The sequence below is a fragment of the Vigna angularis genome, chromosome 5 (genome assembly GCF_016808095.1).
Source record: "Vigna angularis cultivar LongXiaoDou No.4 chromosome 5, ASM1680809v1, whole genome shotgun sequence".
Classification (NCBI taxonomy): Eukaryota; Viridiplantae; Streptophyta; class Magnoliopsida; order Fabales; family Fabaceae; genus Vigna; species Vigna angularis.
This window is the reverse complement of record NC_068974.1, coordinates 34,460,817-34,484,023: the sequence shown is the minus strand read 5'-3', so window position 1 is coordinate 34,484,023 and position 23,207 is coordinate 34,460,817. Positions and strand designations below refer to the sequence as shown.

General features: G+C 29.2%; 1 protein-coding gene across 2 annotated transcripts; it reads left to right on the top strand.

Annotated features, from left to right (window-relative positions):
• Window positions 1-11,042: 11,042 nt before the first annotated feature.
• On the top strand, window positions 11,043-12,500 carry LOC128196764 (EPIDERMAL PATTERNING FACTOR-like protein 5). Of its 2 annotated transcripts, none has more exons than XM_052878323.1 (3): window positions 11,043-11,197; window positions 11,289-11,538; window positions 12,320-12,500. In XM_052878323.1, the coding sequence occupies exons 1-3, from the start codon at window positions 11,098-11,100 to the stop codon at window positions 12,465-12,467; spliced, it is 498 nt and encodes a 165-aa protein (XP_052734283.1). In that variant the 5' UTR covers window positions 11,043-11,097; the 3' UTR covers window positions 12,468-12,500. The 2 variants fall into 2 exon arrangements, with proteins under 2 accessions (XP_052734283.1, XP_052734284.1); XM_052878324.1 differs by having other exon boundaries at window positions 11,047-11,197; window positions 11,292-11,538; window positions 12,320-12,482.
• The last annotated feature ends 10,707 nt before the right edge of the window (window positions 12,501-23,207 follow it).

The window sequence follows — 23,207 nt, the reverse complement described above, 5'->3', positions numbered from 1 at the left end:
CCGTAATTGTTCCAACATGTTTATATTCTAAATTCTTTTTGTTAAGAATTTATAAATTGGAGAAAAATCAAAACTAAAAAGTCTTCTTGAATCGTTTCCGTAACATTCATCAAAAACATTGTTTTGGATAACCAATTAAGAGTCATTCCCTGAATTTGTTATTAATCAAGAAAGATGTTAGGAAGATATAAAGGTAAAAGGAAAATAAAAAACACCTTCTCCCAACTTATATCAGTGACAAAGGAAGAACAACATGGCAGTAATTTATATGTACCATTCTACTCACACGTGTTGCTAAATTACATGTTATATAATAAAAGTGGTGTCAGAAAAACCAAGAAAATTTACAAAATCAATTGATCGTGATGGGAGAATGGTGTGGCCTTCAATCATAAAAAGACATTGCTCTGTCCATCCTTACTTCAATATATCATGTTGATGCAACACCTCAATATCCTTGCCAGCTAGAAACTTTGTGTGTATGCTCATAAATCACTATTTAAGGTTTTAAAAAAGAGTCTTTCACCTATCTATCAATTCCTCCCACTTCCAAACTTTCTCCATAAAAGCCTACTCCTTCATGCCATCAACTCATCAACTGAAACTGCAATTACAATTCTTATAATTTGAAATCACTTCAAATATCATCCAAACCTTCGTATAACAAAAATGATGAAAAAGAAACTTTTCTTGTCCTTCTCACTAGCAATGCTCCTTTCATCTTTGCTTTTCACCACCATTTTAACGCATTTATTATTAGAAATGTACTTTAAACCTAACTCAACTATACGAAATCGACTTTTTTTTTATATTATAATTTTGTCCACGTGGGACTTCTAAGAATTATCACCAGTTGTTTCCCTTCTAAAACCACCACAACCTACCCCTACACCACCGGCTGCAACCCGTAAACCATCTGAGATTAATTCCACAGTGGAGAAGTCTGGCACTACAGAAATCAATGTGCATGAAAAGTGGGTGTTGTTCTTGGAGTACTTCTCGTGACTGCATTGTCATCGTAATCTGGATTAGGATTTGAAACAAAAAGTGTGAACTATTAGCTGCCATGCAGTTAATTTTTAAGGTGCAATATTGTAAGAGATGATGGACGAATCAAACTCTTGATGCATTTTTATATAATTCTTATTATTACATAATTTTATACATGTATTATGTATTGTTAATGTTTTATATCGTAAAAGCAAGAAAAGGAAAATATTTTTTTCAACACACTAAGACGGTTTTTCATATTGAATAGGTAGCATATTAAGAATATGTTATAGTACTAATTAAATGTAAAACGTAGTCTCTAAAATTATTAAGAAATTAATTTTTAAAATTGACTCATTAAAGTTAAATTTGTCTCTATTCATTTGATTATCTCTCTTCTTGATATTTTTATGTATTATTTATTTGTTACATGAGAATGTTTAAACCCTTGATGAATTGGGTAACAAAAAAAATTTGTATAATAAAATTTGGAAGCCTTCTTGAAGATGAATTAATAAATTCTTAATAACATCAAATAGTAATATCTCAAAATAATCCTGGCACGGAAATTCTTTCACTCTAACTCAACTAAATATTTTTTTCTGGGACATTTCTTCTCAAATTATTTATACAATTTGGTTTTTTTTTTGCACTTTTGGAAATATATAAAATAAAAATGTAATCATAATATTGTAAGTATAACTAATATGTCTTATTGGATAAATAAGGCACAGTTTTTATTTAAAACTTAGTTTCAAATTAATTTGATTTGGTTGTGCTGCTGTGAAGAAGGATTAACTCTTTGGGCTAGTTTCGAGGTAGTGAAAAAAAATATTGGTAGTTTTTTTTTTAAGTTTAAAATTATCTTTATATTGAACTTAAGTGAGCTATTTATACAATGAATAATGCTAATTGAAATGTTTGATTTCGATGCTTTTTGATTGGAGTGTGATTTGGTTGCAAAATTTAAAATTTCACATACTTGGAAAAGACAAGTTACTGAGAAATTGGTCAATTTGAATTTAGTAGATAGGGAATACTGACAAAACTAAAAGGGAATAAATTGTTTGTTAATAAAAATGTGATTTTTCTATAAAAATTTCCTTAATCAAAGTTTAGAATAGAAAGAACCTCTCTCAAAATTAAAACCTACCACTTTATTTATAGAAACCTTTTTGGACCTACTAATTTAAAAAAATACACAAATTTTACCAGACTTCAACAACTAAATTCTTAAGTCTTTAATGTATCTCGAATTTAAAAGTAAGGTATATCAACAATCTTCTCCGTTTTTACGATAATAATCTTCATGTTTTTTATCAATCACTTTAAGAGAAAATCCAGAAGAAGTATAAAATAGAAGGTAGTACAAGATATCATAATACACATCCTAAGATAATACACATCCTAAGTTGTCGCAACATATCAACACAAATATATCTCCCATTTTTGTGATAGTTAAGAATATAAATCTCCCTGCAAAGATGAACTTCCCCTGTATGTAATATTCCCCACAACCCCCTCATCCTCTTGCATCGCCGCCCCCTCCAAATACACTTTCTTCAATCCAAGCATATATTTCATTTTAGTCCCTAAAAAAAACATTTTAATCCCCAAAAACTTATTTGAATCGATTGAGGTTAGAGATATATTATTTTATAACGAAAATCCAAACATATTTTTCATTTGGAACATCAAAATTTATTTGAAACGTGACTCTTTTTCATACCATAAAAACATGTTATACAATTTATATTCTTAGAATAAGGTTTACTTTTTCCTACCCATACTCTACATTTTCTTTTATTCTTATTTTTTTTTGTTTTAAAAATCATTTTTCTTAAAATATGGGTTCTCAAAAAAAATATTTTTAGTTGCATCTTCAAGTAATTTTTCAAAAATGTTGATGTCAACATGACTTTTACAATATGCACATTCAACACGTATATTTCTACTTCTAAAATTGAAAATTTTCTATTTAAGGTTTCTACTTCTTCCAAAGACTTTTCAAAATTCTTTTGCAAGGTTATATTCTGATTTTAATTTTCTACCTGCATAATTTAATTTTTTAGATTCAACATATAATTCTTGAAACGCAGAATGTAATTTATCATAATTATTCATATAACTACAAATGTTAGAATTACTAACCTTGGGTGAGGTTAATACCACCATCACTGGAATGGACTTTTTTACTGTTGCTAAAGCACCTACAAAGCCTCCCTCCTTGGCTCAAGAACATCAAAGCCGGCTAAAGCTGATAAAAATGACTTTGTCTTGTTCAGATTCCTCACACGTTAATCCCACCGAACAAAACTCCGGCACCGGCAAGATCACCGTGTACGGAAAGCTTGCACTTGTGGCTACCACCATGTAAACTTGACAGGACTGTTTGATTTTTTCGTTCTTTTTAAACACGCATGTTTTATGTTTCTATTTTATTTCCCAGGTGTACGATGTGTTGGCCTACGTAAAAGCCTTGCATGATTGTCTTTTTTCTTTTCATAAAATATATGGAGATGCGTACAACTGTTGCTTAACGTGCCATTTTGATCATTTTAATATTACACTTTTGAAGCGGATAACTCCATAGCAAAGAAACAATTCATACAACAGAAGAACAAAAGCAAACGATGAAAGGGAAAAAAAAATCCAATCACAAAGTAATAGAATAATTGTACTGTTACCACGTTTATCCGTAACTTGTGTGAATATATCATTTATTTCAGATCAATGTAATGTTTAATGTAAGTTATCATCAATGTAATGTTTTATTTTAGTACCTTTATACTACTAGAAAGGATGTTATATATTCTTATTAATATAAATCACTATAAATTATTAAATTAAAATCTTAAAAAATAAAAATTGTTATAAAGTCTTTATTAAACTATTGAATTAATTAAGTTAAAAAAACAAAATAAATATCATTGAAACATAGAATAAAAATTAAAAAAATATAGAATTCATTTTTTGTAAAAAAAATAAAAAAAAATTCACAATTAAAGTCATAGTGGTAAAAATGACTTTAAAATGACAAAAAACATAAAGCAACTTTGACAACTTTACTTTAAAAAAAAATATTAAATTCTAAACATCCTAAAATTGTATTAACTCATGACATCTGAACTGAGGTTGTATTACATGATAGAACTACACACTCACATTTTTGTCTTCCTTTCCACGACTTCACCAAATCTTATTATATTTTAAAGTTGACCTCATTACATATAAATTGATCCCATTTAATAAATCAACATGTAAAGTGTGTAAAATTTTATTGGGTACCAAGATAATTGTACCCATAAGAAACCATGTACAACATTAGAGGAATATCATGAAAATCATTTATAAATATTAATTGTGCCTTATCTTACTAGTAATTTTTATTAGTAACATTGATAGAAGTATTACTAAAAACTTTTAATGACATTTTTAATTGCAAATTAACGTTGCAAATGTTGTTTAATTAAAAAATAATATTATAAAAGTATTACCTGTTGGTAATTTTTTTTAATGAAGATAACATTATTCAACTAAATTCTTTTTCGTAATATTCTTTTTATTTATATATGTTACTCATTGTAAATGTTCAGCAACATCTAATGAATATTTTTACCACATTTACTATGTGCACGATAACATCAATTACATTAATTGTTCCAAGCATATGTTATATGGATCATTAGCTATAATTTTTTTATCTAATAATAAATGTTTAATCCATGCTTTCAAATAAAAGGAATTAACTACAACTTTTTTAATCTCTTTGATGCATGAATCAAATCATATATAATAAAACAAGAATTTAATTAATTTTTTTTTTCAATGTAACCACCACCTTCTATTTTATATTCTAGTTCTTGAGACTAAGTTTTACATTAAATTAATACCAACATAAACATAGTACAATATATATAACCTAAAACTATGTAAATACGCTACTATTCCTCCATATAATTAACACAACTTTGCATATATAATATAACATAATTTAATATGTATCGATCCAATTCGACATCACCCAACTCGATCCAAACTAATTCAATCTAAGGTGAGTTTAATTATAATTCTTTTGGCACTATATAGTTTAAGATTGTATAACTCGTACTTAAATAATGAACTTAAATAATTTATATTTCAAATTGCACACATATTTTCTTAAAAAAAAAGTTTGAAACTCTAAATCCTAAATGCTAAGTTCTAAACTTTTATTATCGTGTATTTATGTTTGATATGGAATTTGACCCCATAAATGTTTGTAACAAGAGTATAATTATTCTGTTACTTTGCTATTGGATTTTCTTTTTTTCCGCCGCTTGTTTGTTCTTATGTTTTATGAATTCTTTTATCAGTAAGAGACACTAAGATAACGATAATTGACACCAAATTTTTTTCTATTTGAAAATATAAAAGTTAACTTTTTGTTAAAATCATTTTAGTTCTGTAAAAGTTTTCAAATGAGAGGGTCAAGAACTTTTTTCCTTTATAAAAGTTGAGACAAATCGTAAGAAGAGTATTTGGCAGTGTGTTTTACGTATCTTTATATTTTATAGAAAAAGAGACAATCATGCAAACATTTTACCTAGACAAACACATCGTACTGATAAAGATAATGAGTCATGTTTATGAGGTTTATGCGGCTTTGATGCGTCAGACTAAGGTTCTGGAGCCAATGAATCATGTTCTGGCTGTGTATTCACATCATGAAAATTGATGTTACCGTTTGATTGAGTGGTGGAACTTGTGCTAGCCTACTAGGTGGTATGATAAGATATGTCATACTCTCTATTCAGTTTATGATAATTTGGTGCACGCTGGTTATCCTTATGTTTAGAACATGTATAATTGAAATGGTTAGGTGACTCTACCTGTTTACTATTGGTTTGAGTTGAATTAAAAAATATTACAATTTTTAATGTAGGTCAAATTATATTTAATTTATTTAATTTGTAAGTTAAATTAAGTTTAATTTTGGTTAAGATGGATTGATTTATATAATTCATTAACAATTATTTTTATTAGTTTTTTAATTATTTTTTATAATTTTTTATTATAATTATTTATCACTTTTAATTATTATGTAAATTGATAATTTGATGTATTTTAAATATTATAATGATTTTCAATAATATTTAAATAATTTGGATATTTAAATTTTTTTTGTCAAGTAGGTTGACACTAATTTTCCACTATGAAATTATATTTGGTGAAATAATTAAATACTTTCAATATAACTCTAGCAATCCCTAATAAATCAAATCGAACTAAATTGGTTTAACTATTTTTGCAAAACTTAGTGTGTTATTTAAAACATTGATAATCATTAAAGTCTTTGCATTCCCCATTAAAAAAAATTGTACCAAAATCTTTTCCTTCATAATAACAACATATAATTTTAAGAGTGTTGAAAAAGATAAATTTGCACAGGTAATTTTATATTGGTCCAAAGGAAAAGACTTTACATCTAGTTGTTAAGATGTATTAACTCAAATACTAAAAATAAACTAAAATCAATTTAGGAAAGAAAACATTTATCTTAAAGTCACAAAAGATGAAAAATACTTTCCTTAAAATTTATAAGAGGGATGAACACCTCCTTTGAGTTCCACAAAAGGATGTAGACATCTCTCTTTAATCACATAAGAGATGAAAAAACACATTTCTTGAGTCCATAAGAAATGAATATCTCCCTTTAATCACTAATAGGATGAACACTTTCTCCTAGCAACAACAAAAACAATCTATAACACAAGAACTCATTTCTACCACTTTATTTATAAAAGTCTTTTTTCGAAATTAGGTCAAAAAACTGAAGATAATCAAGTCACAATTGTCGTTGATAATCAACTATCAAAATTGATAATCGAATATCATAAAAACTTTTCTAAGAACATTTTCTCGATGTGATAATCAATTATCAAGAGTGGGTAATCAATTATCACATAGTTTTTCGTGAAAAATATCAGATTTTATGGAAAGTAAAACTTTTCCTAAGTGTTTTATTGCTTGAGTTTTGTCTTTTGACTCCTACCTTCTAATTTAAACAAGATACACAAATTACAAGATTTCAATAACTAAACTCTTAAGTCTTCAATATATCTCTTTAATCCAAACATTTTTTTAAGTCTTCAACACTTTTCTATGAATCATTATCATCAAACTCTTTATTGAAGTAAAATATTCGTCTTCTTCTTTTGTCAATATTTAGTTTGGATTTTTTTTTATAATAGGTATCAACTTTCTGTGTATAGGAGTGTCTCTAACATCTTTTGAAGTTTGTCTTTTATTTTTTTTTTTATTTTTTCATGGTTTTATTCTCGGTTCCTCATGATTATTTTTTTTTAATAATAATTTTTTATATGACAAATAACTGATGTGCTTTAAAGTTTCTCAGATATATATTGAGACTTAGAATGAGTTTTCGATCAAAGATTAATTTGATTTGATTAAAAAGTTAATAAATTTTAATTAAAATTGTTTGGCCTACTTGAGTAATAGACAACAAGAAAAAAAATAAAATTGGTGAAGGAAAAATTCATCGATAATAAAAGAAGTTTGTTGGTAAATACAAATTATCGATGATTTATTGTCAAAAATTCGTTGTGTTTGTTGATAAATGTTACTAATAGATAAAAAAAATCAATCATTGCTCGTAGTCATTGTATTGTTATACTATTATTGTTTGTCTCGTTGTTACTGTTGCACCACTATTTTGCTACTTCTTTCTCTTCCTTCATTCTTCTCATCTATCTCTAGCTAATTTATAAACATTTTTTATTAGATTTAGCAAAATAATTGGTACGTTTTATTCACCGATTTAAGAAAATTAAGATCTTAACATATTTATAAACAAATTTTTAAAATTTCAAGTACTAACAAATTTTCAAAAATAATCATTATTTAAAATTTTATTAAAAGATTTTATTATCGGATTCATTAGTAACAAAAATCTATATAATTAAAATTTTAATTTACGAACATAAGTTTTTATTACTAATTAAAATTTTAATTTACGAACATAAGTTTTTATTACTAATTAAAATTTTAATTTACGAACATAAGTTTTTATTACTAATTAAAATTTTAATTTATTAACATATTATATCAACAAATTTATTATGGATAAAAAATTTTAAAATTTGTCTATAAAATTTGTTTTACAAACCAATTTATTCTTGGAAAATATTTCTTCAACTCTCCATGACAACCATTTAACAATTCGTGACGGCTTTTAATTGGTACATTTAAAATAATTTTCTTAAAAAATATTTAAAAAGAATCAATACATTTTTCACAAATAATCATTGTCCAAAAAGTTGTTAACTTTTGTTAACCTATCTATTATGATTATTTATGAAATAAATTTAATAAAATAACATGTAAAGTGTGTAAAAATTTATTGGATACCAAGATAATTGTACCCGTAGGAAACCATGTACAACATTAGAGGAATATCATGAAATCATTTATAAATATTAATTGTGCCTTATCTTACCAGTAATTTTTATTAGTAACATTGCTAGAAGTATTACTAAAAATGACATTTTTAATTGATTAAAAAATAATATTATAAAAGTATTGCCTGTTGGTAATTTTTTTTTATGAAGATAACATTATTCAACTAAATTTTTTTTAATAATATTCTTTATATATATATATATATATATATATATATATATATATATATATATATATATATATATATATATATATATATATATATATATATATATATATATATATATATATATAAGTTACTCATGGTAAATGTTCAGCAAAATCTAATGAATATTTTTACAACATTTACTATGTGCATTAATTACATTAATTGTTCCAAGCATAGGTTATATGGATCAATAGCTATAATTTTTTTATCTAATAATAAATATTTAATCCATGATTTCAAATAAAAGGAATAAACTATAACTTATAACTTTTAATCTCTTTGATGCATGAATCAAATCATATATAATAAAACAAGAATTTAATTAAAAAAAATGTTTTTCTTTTCAATATAACCACCACCTTCTATTTTATATTCAAGTTCTTGAGGATAAGTTTTACATTAAATTAGCACCGACATAAACATAATACAATATATAACCCTGTACACTGCTATTTTTTCATATAACACAACTTTGCATATATAATATAATAATATAATATGTTCCAATTCAACTGGACACCAAAATGAACTTGACTTGATATGATCCAATTCAATCCAAACTAATTAAGTCTGAGTTGTACAATCCATGACAATATGCCATAACACTGCCATTTATTAAGGATGACAAAAAAATTCATTTGCATAGATATCTGCGAATATAATTTTAATATGTACTTATACAAATATTTAATTATCTGTTTGGTAATTGTGTGGATACGAATATTATGGTATTCTATCTGGGAATATCTCAATTATTATTATTTTTATATTTTTTCTTTAAAAGTAATTAGTAGTGAATTTTATTTTGATTTCTTTTAAAATAAAGTATCAAAATAAAACTAATAGCGAAAAAAATAATCATTAAATAATTTTTAAAATTTGACTTTATATATTTCTATATTTTTAGGCCTATAAAATTTAAATAATTTTAAAAAAAAATTAAAGGTTACATTTTGATACAACTCTTTCAAGTTATATACGTTGCCTTAAAAATTTTGATTTTAATATCTAATGTTAACATTTGTCAGTTATATACGTTTTGGAATATTGAAAAGTGACATTCATTAAAGATCCAAAGATAAATTTAAAAATAATTGAATAAGTGGAAAGAATTATATAATATTAGAGATGAAATACAATAAATATAGAATTTTATAATTTATTAATTAGGTGCTAATTTAAAGAAATTATTAGATATTAAAATTTAATAGTCTAAGATTTTTAATAGAGACAATAATCATTTTAGGTTCTAAAGGCCTACTAACGTGAAGATCCACAATGGCAGAGGTCAATGTGAAATAACAACTCAGGATCAGATTCACACTACAAAATACAAAATAAGTTATCCTTTCAATAGTTAGTATAAAATTTACACTCTCACTCTCTTTTCTAAGTAATAATTACTTACAAAATACAATGATCACTTGGTATGAACAGATGAGGAAGTATAAGTTAATCTACTTCTAGAGAAAGATGGTGATGCAATTGTATAGTTCTAGGATGGTAGTTATTCTTGTATAGGATCTTTTCAAAAACTAAATATTTTCTTTATCTAGTTTTTGGTATCCTTGAGTTTTATATATATACCCTATCATTATGATTATGTTATAGATAATATTAATTATCTATAAAATATACATCAATAGTCACTACAAATTTGAATTTGAAATTCAAAATAGCATATCAGTGTAAAATATACATGTGAACAAGTATTTATCAGTGATAAAAGACACTATAGAGTGTGCACAGTATGCAGAAACTGATAAATCAAAGTAAGTGCCAAAGTTCACCACTGATATATATTTTTACAAATTCAAATCCGAACCCTAAAAATATCAAAGTAGATCGATTTAAACCCTAACAAAATTCAAATTTTGAATCACAAAGGGGTTTAGGTTAAAGATATTACGAATTTAAGATGTTAATTACCAAATAGAGAACACTGGACAAAGGCATGAAACCAAATGAGAAATCGGGCCATTTTGGAAAATGAAGTTAGAACAGAAGGAATCATAGTAATTGAGAAACGCAAAAGAAGAAATGTATAGATAGCCTTTGACAGAGAGAATAGAACTGAGAAATGGAAAAATACAACGTAGTTGCAAAGAAGCCATATCAACTTGAAAGATATAAGTTCTAACTTCACGGGATTAATTGAGAAATCGACAGAAAGGACTGAAATCTCATTCACGGGATTAATTGCCCAAAAGAAAAAAGAGTAAACATTTAATCAAGATAATTGTTTTATAACCTTTTCCGGAAATTAATATTACTAAAAAAATATAAGAGTTATTTTCTGTCAACAGTGAGAAAGAATATTTTGTGGCAAGATGAAACAGTGAAAAGGAAAAGGAATCCTTCATTTATTTCAGCACCTCAAACACAAGTATATAAATCCATGGTCGCAGAGCTTGGAGTTCATAGAGAGAAAGGTAAACATGGATACCATAGGGAACCAAACACGTCTTTGTAGCATAGTCATGTTAATGTTATTGTGCACAATGATCTTCTTCAGCTGCAGTGCTGCTTCTACCAAGGGTATCAACTTCTTTCATACATATTTTCTTTATCGTTACTTAAGCTGTAAAATCATTAACAATTTTATTTTACTTCATCGTGTTTGTGATAGTAGCCAGTGAAAGTGAAGAAAGTTTGGTGTCATCAACGGGTAGGCCTAAGATGCTTATCGGATCAAGTCCACCAACCTGCATTTCCAGGTGTGACAATTGCACACCCTGCAAACCAATTGTTGTACCATTTCCACCTCCTGTTCCACTGCAAACCCTCTCTACCTCTGAGCAACTTAACACAGCCTTCCAGCGATCCGATGACTTTGGGCCTCAGGCTGTGATCTGGAAATGCACGTGTGGCGGCAAGCTGTACGATCCAGATCCATAGATTTATCATCATGTTCATGTATTCGTACTGGATATCTAATTTACATTTTACATTAAGTGATATCTTCACATTTAAATGTTTGCAATCAGACTATAATTATTCTGTGCTTGGATTTTCTATTTGCTCTTCCATCGCTTGTTTCTTCTTCTGTCTTATGAATTCTTCTTGTCCCCAATGGTTATTTATTTCTTAGCCCTTTCAACCCGTTCTAAAGTGTAACATTAAAATGATCAAACTGGCACGTTAATTAAGCAACAGTTGTATGTATGTCTATATATTTTATGAAAAAAGAGACAATCACGCAAGCTTTTACATAGGCTAACACATCGTATTGAGTGGGAAAAAAATCAAACTGTCCCTGTCAAGTTTACATTGTGATAGCCACAAGTGCAAGACCTAGTCCAAGTGACACTAACTTTCCGTACTTGGTGATCTTGTCGGTGCCGGAGCTTTGTTCGCGGTGGGATTAACGTGTGAGGAATCTGAAGAAGACGAGACATCTTTATCAGTTTTAGGTTGTGGAGCCAAGGAGGGAGGCTTTGCAGAAATTGTGATGAAAAAGATAAAGAAAAAAGAGTATAACTTATTGCAGGATTCGTATTGGAACACGGATATGAGATCATAATCTTTTAAGTAATCTTTTAATTTATTCATAAACTTAGTACCTATGATTCTGAATAATTGCATATATTCCATTTATATCTGTTTAGTATAATTTTTGCTAAAAGATCTATCACCTTTTCTGTTTGAAAACAATCTCAGGTGCACATACAATTGGAACCACAGCATATGCTTCTTTATGACTGAAAGACTGTACAACTTTTTTCCAAGTGGTAGAGGATCAGACTCATCAATTATTTCACCACCTCAAACACAAGTACATGAAGACATTCTTGTGAATTTACATTAAAAAAACTCATGATGTTCCATCTTCCGATCGTGCTTGTAAAAAAGATGACAGTCAAAGGGAAATAAAGAAGTACTATATATTCTCTTCTACAGAAAAGTAGTGATTCCTCTAAATATTCTCTTTAATGGGATAGTACTGATTCCACCTTTTCAGGGAAGATTGCTCTATGACATCTCCAACATATATAACCAAAAGAAATTAACAATGTCTCTCTCAAAACACCCATAATTCAAAAATATTATTCTATCTTTTTCACACCTTCGTTCGTAAACACGACCAGAATGTTGTGTAATGCTGCCAACCACTGTCTAGTTAAAAACAGAATGAAATTTAATACAATACTCACCGAGGAAATAATTTGAACATTTCTCCATTGTCCTTACATTCTCTCTCATGGCCAAAACTTTCCAGAAACGACTGAAATCTCATTCACAGGATTAATTACCAAAAGAAAAAAGAGTAAACATTTAATCAATATAATTGTTTTATAACCTTTGCCGCAAATTAATATTATACTAAAAAATCTAGGGCGTGTTTATAAGGTTATCTTTAATAAAAAAAATTACTAAACTAGTACTTTGATAATATTAATTCTTTATTAAAACACATTTGGAATATTTCCTATGGAAAAAATTGCAGTAAAGGAATTTAGTAATACTTTTATAAATGTAATTATTATTATCAGGTAAAAATGATACTAAAAATTACTAGTAAGATAAAGCAATTAGTATTTATAAAATGCTATTAAATCATTCATAACATTATTTGGTTATAGGATTTTATAATATTATTTTTTATTTTTAATTAAGAGTAGGAAGTTGAGAATTTGGTTATATAAATACATGGTCGGAGAGTGAAGAACAGAAGGCAACCTTGAATAATTTGGAGTTGTTAGAGAGGAAGGAAACATGGATACCACAGTGAACCAAACTCGTCTTTGTAGTAAGGTCTTGTTATTGATATTATTTTACACACTGATCTTCAACAGCAGTGCTGCTTCTACCAAGGGTATCAGTTTCTTTCATAGATCTATACTCTTTGTTATTATTTAAACTGTCATTTTGGCTATAAAATCATTAACTTTTATATAATTGTATTCAAAAACGATTATTTGCCACGTCTAAACCTTTTATATTTATTTGATATTATCCTTTCTTAATGTTTTTTTTTCTTTTTAAAATATAAAAATTTACACTTTTATAATTATTTTATCTTATGTTCCGTGTTAAATGAACGTAGAAAGTATCATGAAACAAAACTTAATTTGACCTCATCATGGCAGATAGTGAAATTGAAGAAAGTTTGGTGTCATCAACGGGTAGGCCTAAGATGGTTATAGGATCAAGACCACCAACCTGTTTTTTGAGGTGTGAGAACTGCACACCGTGCAAACCAATCGTTGTACCATTGCCACCTGTTCTGACGCAAACAGACTCTGCTTCCGAGCACAGCGAACCTAAACCTGAGGTCTGGAAATGCATGTGTGACGGCAAGCTGTACAACTTATAGATTCATTATTGTGTATTCATACTGATACCGAATTTGCATTTTACATGAAATAAGTGATAAATGTGTGTAATAAGAGTATAATTATTCTTTGCTTGGATTGTTTTTTTTTGCGCTTCTTTGTATGTTCTTATGTCTTATGAATTCTTTTGGTTCCAATGGGGATTTAATTATTTGCTTAGGAGTAAACCATTCTAAAGTGTATTATCAAATGATAAAAGTAGCACATTATTGGCTTTGTTACCAAAGTAGGCAAAAATACATCATATATTACCATAATAGGCAAATTCAAATCAAATTACGAAAATGGGGAAGTCGTAGGGGGCCAAAACGACTTCAAATGAAGAAGTCGTGCCCCCCTGCACGACTTCATACTGTTCATTTGACCAGTGTTGAAGTCGTGCACCCCAAAAACGACTTCTGGGACCTGTAATCGATTACAATATACTTGTAATCGATTACAGAGTGTTGAAAACGTGACCCCTGCAGGCCTTCTTTTCTGTAGGCAAAAAACCTACTGGTAATCGATTACGACACTTCTGTAATTGATTACGACACTTCTGTAATCGATTACCAGTGTTTTTACTGTGCAATAACCCCTATGGTAAGCGATTACAAGCTTGTTGTAATCGATTACCAGTGTGTTTTTGTTGGTTTTTGGAAAATTGTATTGTGTTGAATCCCATATGTTGAAGTTAATTATGTGTACTGATATGAATTTGTGTAAGCAGACGTTGTTGTTGATTACATTGTGATGTATTGTTATGTATAGGAAGAGTAATTGATTTCATGTAAATCATAAGACAAAATCATAAATGGAATTTGTAGTATTTTATTCAATTAAAAATGCATTACAAAAGGAAGAAACTTAAATTAAAATAAAAGGACACTAAAAATTGAAAGGCATCTAGGAAGATGATCCACCATGTGGACCAAAATGACGACGCAGATAGTCAATGTCGTGCTCGACATGCTCAACTCGAGCATCAATAGTATCAAAGCGGTCACCCATGTTCAGCTCCAATTGTTCAAATCTTGCATTCATGCTTTCATTGAGTGTATTGAAGTTGTCCCCAACAAATGTTCGAAGATCGTTTATCCCCCTCATGACGTCATCAAATGAACTACTTTGTTGTTGAAGAAGTGGTGGTGGTGGTTGTAGCTGAGGAGGTGGTTGATTTTGATGTTGAGGTGGAGGAGGAGGAGAATTTCTGTGAACCCATCTGTTGTCAGCATTTTTGGTCAATCCAAATGACTGTATCACTCCTCCTGATATTGTCCAATGCCGACTAAGTGGGACACAAATTTCATCGTCCAATGGAACTTGAAAATGTTCTAGGATCCGGGTGACCAAAGTTGGATATGGTAAAGGAGCACCTGGCCTCAAAGCCTTCTTCATCCTATGTCGGATGAGATGGGTCCAGTTAATCTGCTTTGCCATCATTACTATCCACATTATCAGAAGATCTTCCTCGGTTGCCTGTGCAAAGTTAGAAACATGTGGAAACAAAACACGACATATAACATAATGTAATACTCTAGCCTCAACTGTCATATTGCCAGCTAGGATTCTACTCACAGGAGGATTGTGTGGCAAACAAATTAATTGTCTGGCTACGCGTATATTGTATTCATCGGCCCAATCCTCAAATAATTTACCCTCAAAGTTCAACCCAACAGAGGGAAGGTTGGCGATGGAAGCAAAAATGCTGGGTTTGATAATCATTTTCACATTGTTCACCTCAGTTTTCATTGTTCCATTATCAGAAAATTTGAGGTTACTATAAAACACACGTACCAAATCAGGAGAATAACGCGCATAATCGCAGAGAAAATAATCCAATCCCATATTTTTGAGCATGCCATAAAATTCAAAACCGTGACTTTCGAAATATTCGTCATCTAGGTATTTTGGCTCAATGATTTGACGGTCTTTATATAGCGAGAAATACCTTTTAGCTAGTGCAGGAGTGAAAAATTGTAGATTTTGTTGTTGAGCAGTCGGTGACAGTGGTCGTGAGGATGTGGGTGAGCTTTCTGGGGGTGAAGGTTGACGGGTTCAACGTCCCCCAGCTGTAGAAGATGAGCCTCTAACTCTTAGCCTCTTTGTAGATTCTGCCATTTGAAATTCCAATCGGTGCAACCTTGAATAATTTGGAGTTGTTAGAGAGGAAGGAAACATGGATACCACAGTGAACCAAACTCGTCTTTGTAGTAAGGTCCTGTTATTGATATTATTTTACACACTGATCTTCAACAGTAGTGCTGCTTCTACCAAGGGTATCAGTTTCTTTCATAGATCTATACTCTTTGTTATTATTTAAACTGTCATTTTGGCTATAAAATCATTAACTTTTATATAATTGTATTCAAAAACGATTATTTGTCACGTCTAAACCTTTTATATTTATTTGATATTATCTTTTTTTTAATGTTTTTTTTTCTTTTTAAAATATAAAAATTTATATTTTTATAACTATTTTATCTTATATTCGGTGTTAAATGAATGTAGAAGAGTATCAACGAAACAAAACTTAATTTGACCTCATCATGGCAGATAGTGAAATTGAAGAAAGTTTGGTGTCACCAACGGGTAGGCCTAAGATGGTTATAGGATCAAGACCACCAACCTGTTTTTTGAGGTGTGAGAACTGCACACCGTGCAAACCAATCGTTGTACCATTGCCACCTGTTCTGACGCAAACAGACTCTGCTTCTGAGCACAGCGAACCTAAACCTGAGGTCTGGAAATGCACGTGTGACGGCAAGCTGTACAACTTATAGATTCATTATTGTGTATTCATACTGATACCGAATTTGCATTTTACATGAAATAAGTGATAAATGTGTGTAATAAGAGTATAATTATTCTTTGTTTGGATTTTCTTTCTGCGCTTCCATCGCTTGTTTGTTCTTATGTCTTATGAATTCTTTTGGCTCCAATGGGGATTTATTTCTTTGCTTAGGAGTAAACCATTCTAAAGTGTATTATCAAATGATAAAAGTAGCACATTATTAGTTTGCAAGTTCTAAAAGACAAAATCTAAGAAGACTATTTGCTGTGTGTTCTACGTTATATTTTATGAAAAAGAGAGACAATCATGCAAGCCTTTTACATAAGCTAACACATCGTACTGAATGAGAAACAAAATAGGAACATACATAAAAGGAACATGCGTGGTTTAAAGAACGAAAAAAATCCACATGTCTCCGTCATGTTTACATGGTGGTAGCCACAACTGCAAGCCCTAGTCCAAGTGGCACTGACTTTTCGTAGATAATGATTCATCTTTTTCAGCTTTAGGTGACTTTGATGCGTCAGTTGAAGATTCTAGAGCCAATGAGGGAGGCTTTGCATGTGCCACAATAAAAATGTCCAAAGGAAGAAATATTGTCCTATATTCTAATAATTTTTTTAATTATTCATTCTATTAATATAAATAACTATATTCAATTAAATTAATTAAAATCTTAAGAAAAAAAAAGTATTTAATTTATTCTTATTCTAATAAGCTTTCCAATTATTCATTCTATTAATATAGATAAATATATTCAATTAAATTAATTAAAACTGAAAAAAATAAAAAGTATTTAATCTAATCTGTCATTGTTGATGGAGAGGAAGGGAAACATGGTTATCTTGGTGAACTAAACTAGTATTTGTCGCAATGTCTTCTTCTTCTTTTTGTTCTGCACTGTGATCTTCAGCAGTAGTGCTGCTTTTACCAAAGATATGAAAGTTCTTTCACACATACTCGTTAGTATTACTTAAACTTAGTGAAGTTGGAGAAAGTTTGGTGTCATCAACGACTGAGGCTAAGAGGCTTTTAAAAGGTTTGCCACATCCACCAAAAACAATCGTGTATCGTTGTTATAAGGTTATCTTTGTTTTTTCAAAAAATACTTTTATAATATTAATTCTTTATTAAAACACATTTGTAGCATTTCCTATTGAAAAAATGTCAGTGAAAAAATTTAGAAATATTTTTATAAATGTAATTATTATCAGTTAGAAATGATACTAAACATTATTAGAAGTTATAAAATCTTATTAATTACATTAGTTAACTTCGTGATATTCCTTTTAATGTTATTTATCTGTTTGAATTTTATATTATTTTCTACTTTTAATTAAGAGTAGAGGTTGAGATTTTGGTTATATAAATCCATGGCTGCAGAATGAATAGAACACAACCTTTGAATTATTTGAAGAATATGTTTTTGTTCAAAGAGAGGAAGGGAAACATGGATACCACAGTGAATCAAACTCGTGTTTGTGGCAATGTCTTGTTATTGATATTGTTTTGCACACTGATCTTCACTAGCAGTGCTGCTTCTACCAAGGGTATAAAGTTCTTTCATATATATATACTCTTTATTATTACTTAAACTGTCATTTTGGCTATAAAATCATTAATCTTTTTATATATAATTGTATTTAACTTCATCATGTGATCATGTGATAGCAGACAGTGAAATTGAAGAAAGTTTGGTGTCATCAAGGGGTAGGCCTGATATGTTTATTGGATCAAGACCACCAACATGCTTTTCCAAGTGTGAGAAATGCACACCCTGCACACCAATCATTGTACCATTGCCACCTGTTCCGACACACATCGACTCTGCCTCCAAGCAATCCGACATAGCCTCCCAGCTTTCCAGCCACGCTAAACCTGAGGTCTGGAAATGCACGTGTGGCGGCAAATTGTATGACTCGTAGATTCATTATCTTATCACCATAGATTTATTATCGTGTATTTAAATTGAATATGAAATTTGACATTTGACCTGAAATAAATGATGTCGTCACGTGTAATAACAGTATAATTATTATGTTACTTTCTTCTTGGATTTTCATTTTGTGCTTTTATCGCTTGTTTTTTCTTATGTTTTAAGAATATTCTTTTAGCAGTAAGACACTAAGAGTATTTGACACCAAATTTGTTTCTATTTAAAAATATAAAAATTAACTTTTTGTTAAAATCATTTTAATTTTGTAAGAGTTTTCAAATGAGAGTGTAAAAGAACCTTTTTCCTTCATAAAAGTTGTGACATAGAACTCGATAAAAAAAATATCATAAATGTTTTAAATTTCGGTTTTTAATATTCTTTTTTAAAATTCGCTGCCTTAAAAACTTTTTATTTTAATATCTCATGTTAATATTTTGTCAGTTATACGTTTTGGAATATTGCAAAGTGACATTCATTAAGTCTCTTGTATTATTATTGATAAGATTTGAAATATTGAAACATGATATTCGTTAAGTTGAAAGAATTATATAATATTAGAGTGAAATACAATAAATATAGAATTTTATAATTTGTTAGGTGTTAATTTAAAGAAATGATTAGATATTGAAATTTAATAGTCTAAGATTATTAGTAGAGACAATAATCATTTTAGCTAGTAACGTGAAGATCCGCAATGAAATAACAACTCAGGATCAGATTCACACTACAAAATACAAATAAGTTATCCTTTCAATAGTTAGAATAAAATTTACACTGTCACTCTTTTTTCTACTTGCAAAGCTCCCTATTTTGAAAAGAAAGAAAAAACATAGACAAGTCAGACATAGTATTCCTAAAATCAAGTACATGAAAATAAATTGAAGAGTTATATATAGTTAAATAATATACTAAGTATACATATGAAATATAACTTAATGGTCATTTATGAACAGTTAGCAGGTATTAATGAGTTAGATTGTCTTACGCTTTATAAATATACAGTATTAATAATTGATTATAGGATTTGTCTTACGCTTTATTAGGATATCACTGTAGGAATATATTAAATTATTGATAAAAAAAATTGACAAAAATATATTTATTTATAAAATAAAATTTATACCGTAAGGAAAGAGAAAATTTTCTCTAAAAAGGAATGAGAAAAATAGAAAAATAGATAGGTCAAACATAGTAATCCTAAAATTAAAGAACTTTCTTTAGAACTTTAAAAGAATTTGAAGAGTCTCATACATAATAACACCCCTTTTCTCTAAAAAAGGAAAGAGAAAAATAGATAGGTCAAACATAGTAATCCTAAAATCAGGAACTTTAAAAGAATTTGAAGAGTCTCATACATAATAACACCCCCTCGCCATGCACATACGACCGTGGGTGCGGAAGCTTTCTAATGCATTCCAAGTAAAAGAAGACGTTCTCAACTAAATTTTTTTAAAATTTATTCAAATTTTTTTAAAAAGATGGTGATGCACTTGTATAGTCCTAGGATGGTAATTATTCTTGCATAAGATCTTTTGGAAAACTAACTATTTTCTTTATCTACTATCACTATGATTATGTTACAGATAATATTAATTATTTGATGCTTTATTTTAATTATAATATTTTATTAAAATAGAATGTTACAAAATAAATATGACATATTTATTATAAATTGTTTTATTTAAAATAAAATTAACAATAGTGAGGAAAAATCTGTCCTTTTTCTTTGTCCATTATTTGTCTGGATTCTGCATTCAAGCTTTTAAATGCACGGTAAGGTATATATTTCTAACAAACTTCATAATAAAATAAGAAAAAAGCAACAAAATTATTTCTCCCTTTCTATCACAATTCTTGAATGTTGAAAACTTCTTGAATGTCTCCACCAAATGCCACATTTCCACTATCATCATTCGTGTACTCTTTCCTTTGTTTTCGATCACCTAGTGATTTTCTCACAGGAAACTTTCATTTGGAGACTTTGACTTGGAGACATTGACTTTGCCAATAGAGTTTTCACATGAAAACATTAAAACATTACACTGGAGTGTAAAAAAAATCTCTAAATGAACATATACCACAATCACTTGGAGACATTGACTTAGCCTGGCTCAGAATTCTAACAATATCAACAACTCTCTGTATGCAATTTTTGTATTAGTAACCCCAAACACCAAATCTCATACCCCAAACCCGGACTGAAAATGAAAAATAGAGGAGTAACAATTGTCAGAGAAATGACAGTGGCTGTCAACATTAAGGCAGCAAGGACAAGGAGGGAGCCACCAGCAGTGAGGGCTATGGCTGCCTTGGTCACATGGGTGCAGAGGGTTTGTTGGTGTGGATCATCACGATAGTGAAAGGATGGTCGTGCAGATTGTGATTGTTGGTGGTAGGGAAAGTCAGCCATGGTGAGAAATGAGAGAAAAGTGAAGGGTTAGTGGTGAATGTGGTGGAGTTTGATGTGCAGGAAATGATTATATATGGAGGATAGAGTAAGTGGAGGGTTGGGTGGCAGGACCTGAAAGAATGGTGACACTTGTTGAAGAGCTTTTCATGCATGGCTTGCATGCAAAACCTATGTGTCCCTTTTATGACACGTTAGGTCTTTGTATGTATTTTTGTGTCTCACATAGTTTCAGATTTGTTAAGAATCCAAGGCATGTGCAACTGTGTTCTACTATATTTAGTAGCTTTTGTTTCTGTAACTCCAGTGAAAAGGAATTGTATTGAAATGACTTCTTATACCAAGATAAAAGGTTCTACTTTATGTAACAATTATATCTACACTATTAGTAATGTGAATGTGCATGTCATTGTTGTACATGGAAATAAAAAAAAATAGTCCCTTCATTATATTATTACATCTTACATCTTTTTATATGCTTAAGTTATATAATATATATAAAGTAATTCTTCATATATAATTTTGAAAATTTTGAAGCTCATGTGGTTCATGTAACGTACCATACTCCTTCCTAACCCTAATTCAGTAAAGATTCAGTAGGGTATTTGAATCTGAACCCATTGGCATATACATCCTTGGGCATTTTTTCCATATTCATTTTTTTTTTCATTTTCAATATATAATTCAGAAATGTTTCTAAACTAGTATTTTATCTGCACAAAAATTTAAAAACTACAATATTTTATCATATTAATTTGAGATTATAAAATATGGTTACAATTTAATATAAGAATTCTATTTTGTTAAGATTGAGTTAATAAAAATTAAGAATTCAAATTCAATTTAAATGAAATATTAGATAATGTAGAAAAATATAAATAATAGACTCCTTAATAATCAAAAAGATGAAAAATACATAAATTGTTTTAAGTAGACAATATAAAACTACAAAAGACACTACAAAAATCTGTATTTTTACCAGGGGTTTTTTTAAATATTACCGGCGGTTTTAACCCCTGCAAATCATATTTCCCGCGGTTGGAAAAACCGGTGGGAAAACGTCCGTCGCCAAGTAAGTACCGGCGGTTCTTGGAAAAACCGCCAGTATTAGCGGGGGTTTCCAGAAACCGCCGGAATTAGTTGGGGTTTTATCAAAACCGCCGAAAATAGCGGAGCTACTCAAAAACCGCCGGAACTAGCTGGGGTTATCTCAAAACCGCCCCTATTTTTGATGGTTTAGTTTACCGGGGTTTTAAAACTGCCGGGAATTTGTATAGTTCATTTTTTTTTATTGTAATAAAATTAGATTATAATAAAAATGATTTTATTGACAAAACAAACAATAAATTAATATGAACTAAAATTTAATAATATTGTATAAAATAAACTACATTGTTCAACCTAATATCATTCATACAACTAATTGTTCATACATAAAAATTAAAAAGAAAGAGGTTCATTACATATGTTCAATATAGATGTTCAATACTAAAAGTATGACTCAAAGATATTCAATAACAATATTTAATTTTCTTCTTCATTACATCCATTGTTTGGTCCACTCCCTTTATCAGATACCTACAATATAACATAATAGTTAGTCGATAATATATTTAATAAAAAAATCATACAAATAAATTTTTGCTGATACAGTTTTTGATGTATCATTCGTTTCACTCCCAATTGCACCTTTTTACCATATGTATTCCTCCACGCAACCCATCGCCCACACCGCTATATACCAACCTCCAAGCCCTCTTCTTTTTAACAGCATACGCATTATATCCCACTATCAATGTCTTTATCATGTTCTTGATGTGTTTCTTCAATCTTCTCACACTAATTTCCTCCTATTCTTCTTCTCACCATATCTTCGAATACCTAATCTTTTTCCACTCTCTCTTTCTCCCTCTTCGGCCATGCTCATTGAATAACTCATGCAAGAGAATTAATGAAGGTTTCCAAAGTAAGTATACAGTTCAGAAAGAATTCCAGCCAAAGACTCTTATAAAATAACACAAGGTAAATTGGAGAATTCCAAAAATAGTATGTGGGGGTGTGGAAAGAAGTTACGGGACTAAGAAAAGAAATTGCCT

Bases quoted from the DNA above. Each gene is read 5' to 3' on its own strand.
- LOC128196764 (XM_052878323.1), top strand. From the start codon at position 11,098: ATGGATACCATAGGGAACCAAACACGTCTTTGTAGCATAGTCATGTTA. The intron at 11,198-11,288 runs GTATCAACTTCT...TGTTTGTGATAG, and splicing joins CAGTGCTGCTTCTACCAAGG to TAGCCAGTGAAAGTGAAGAA. The intron at 11,539-12,319 runs GTACGATCCAGA...AAACAATCTCAG, and splicing joins TGCACGTGTGGCGGCAAGCT to GTGCACATACAATTGGAACC.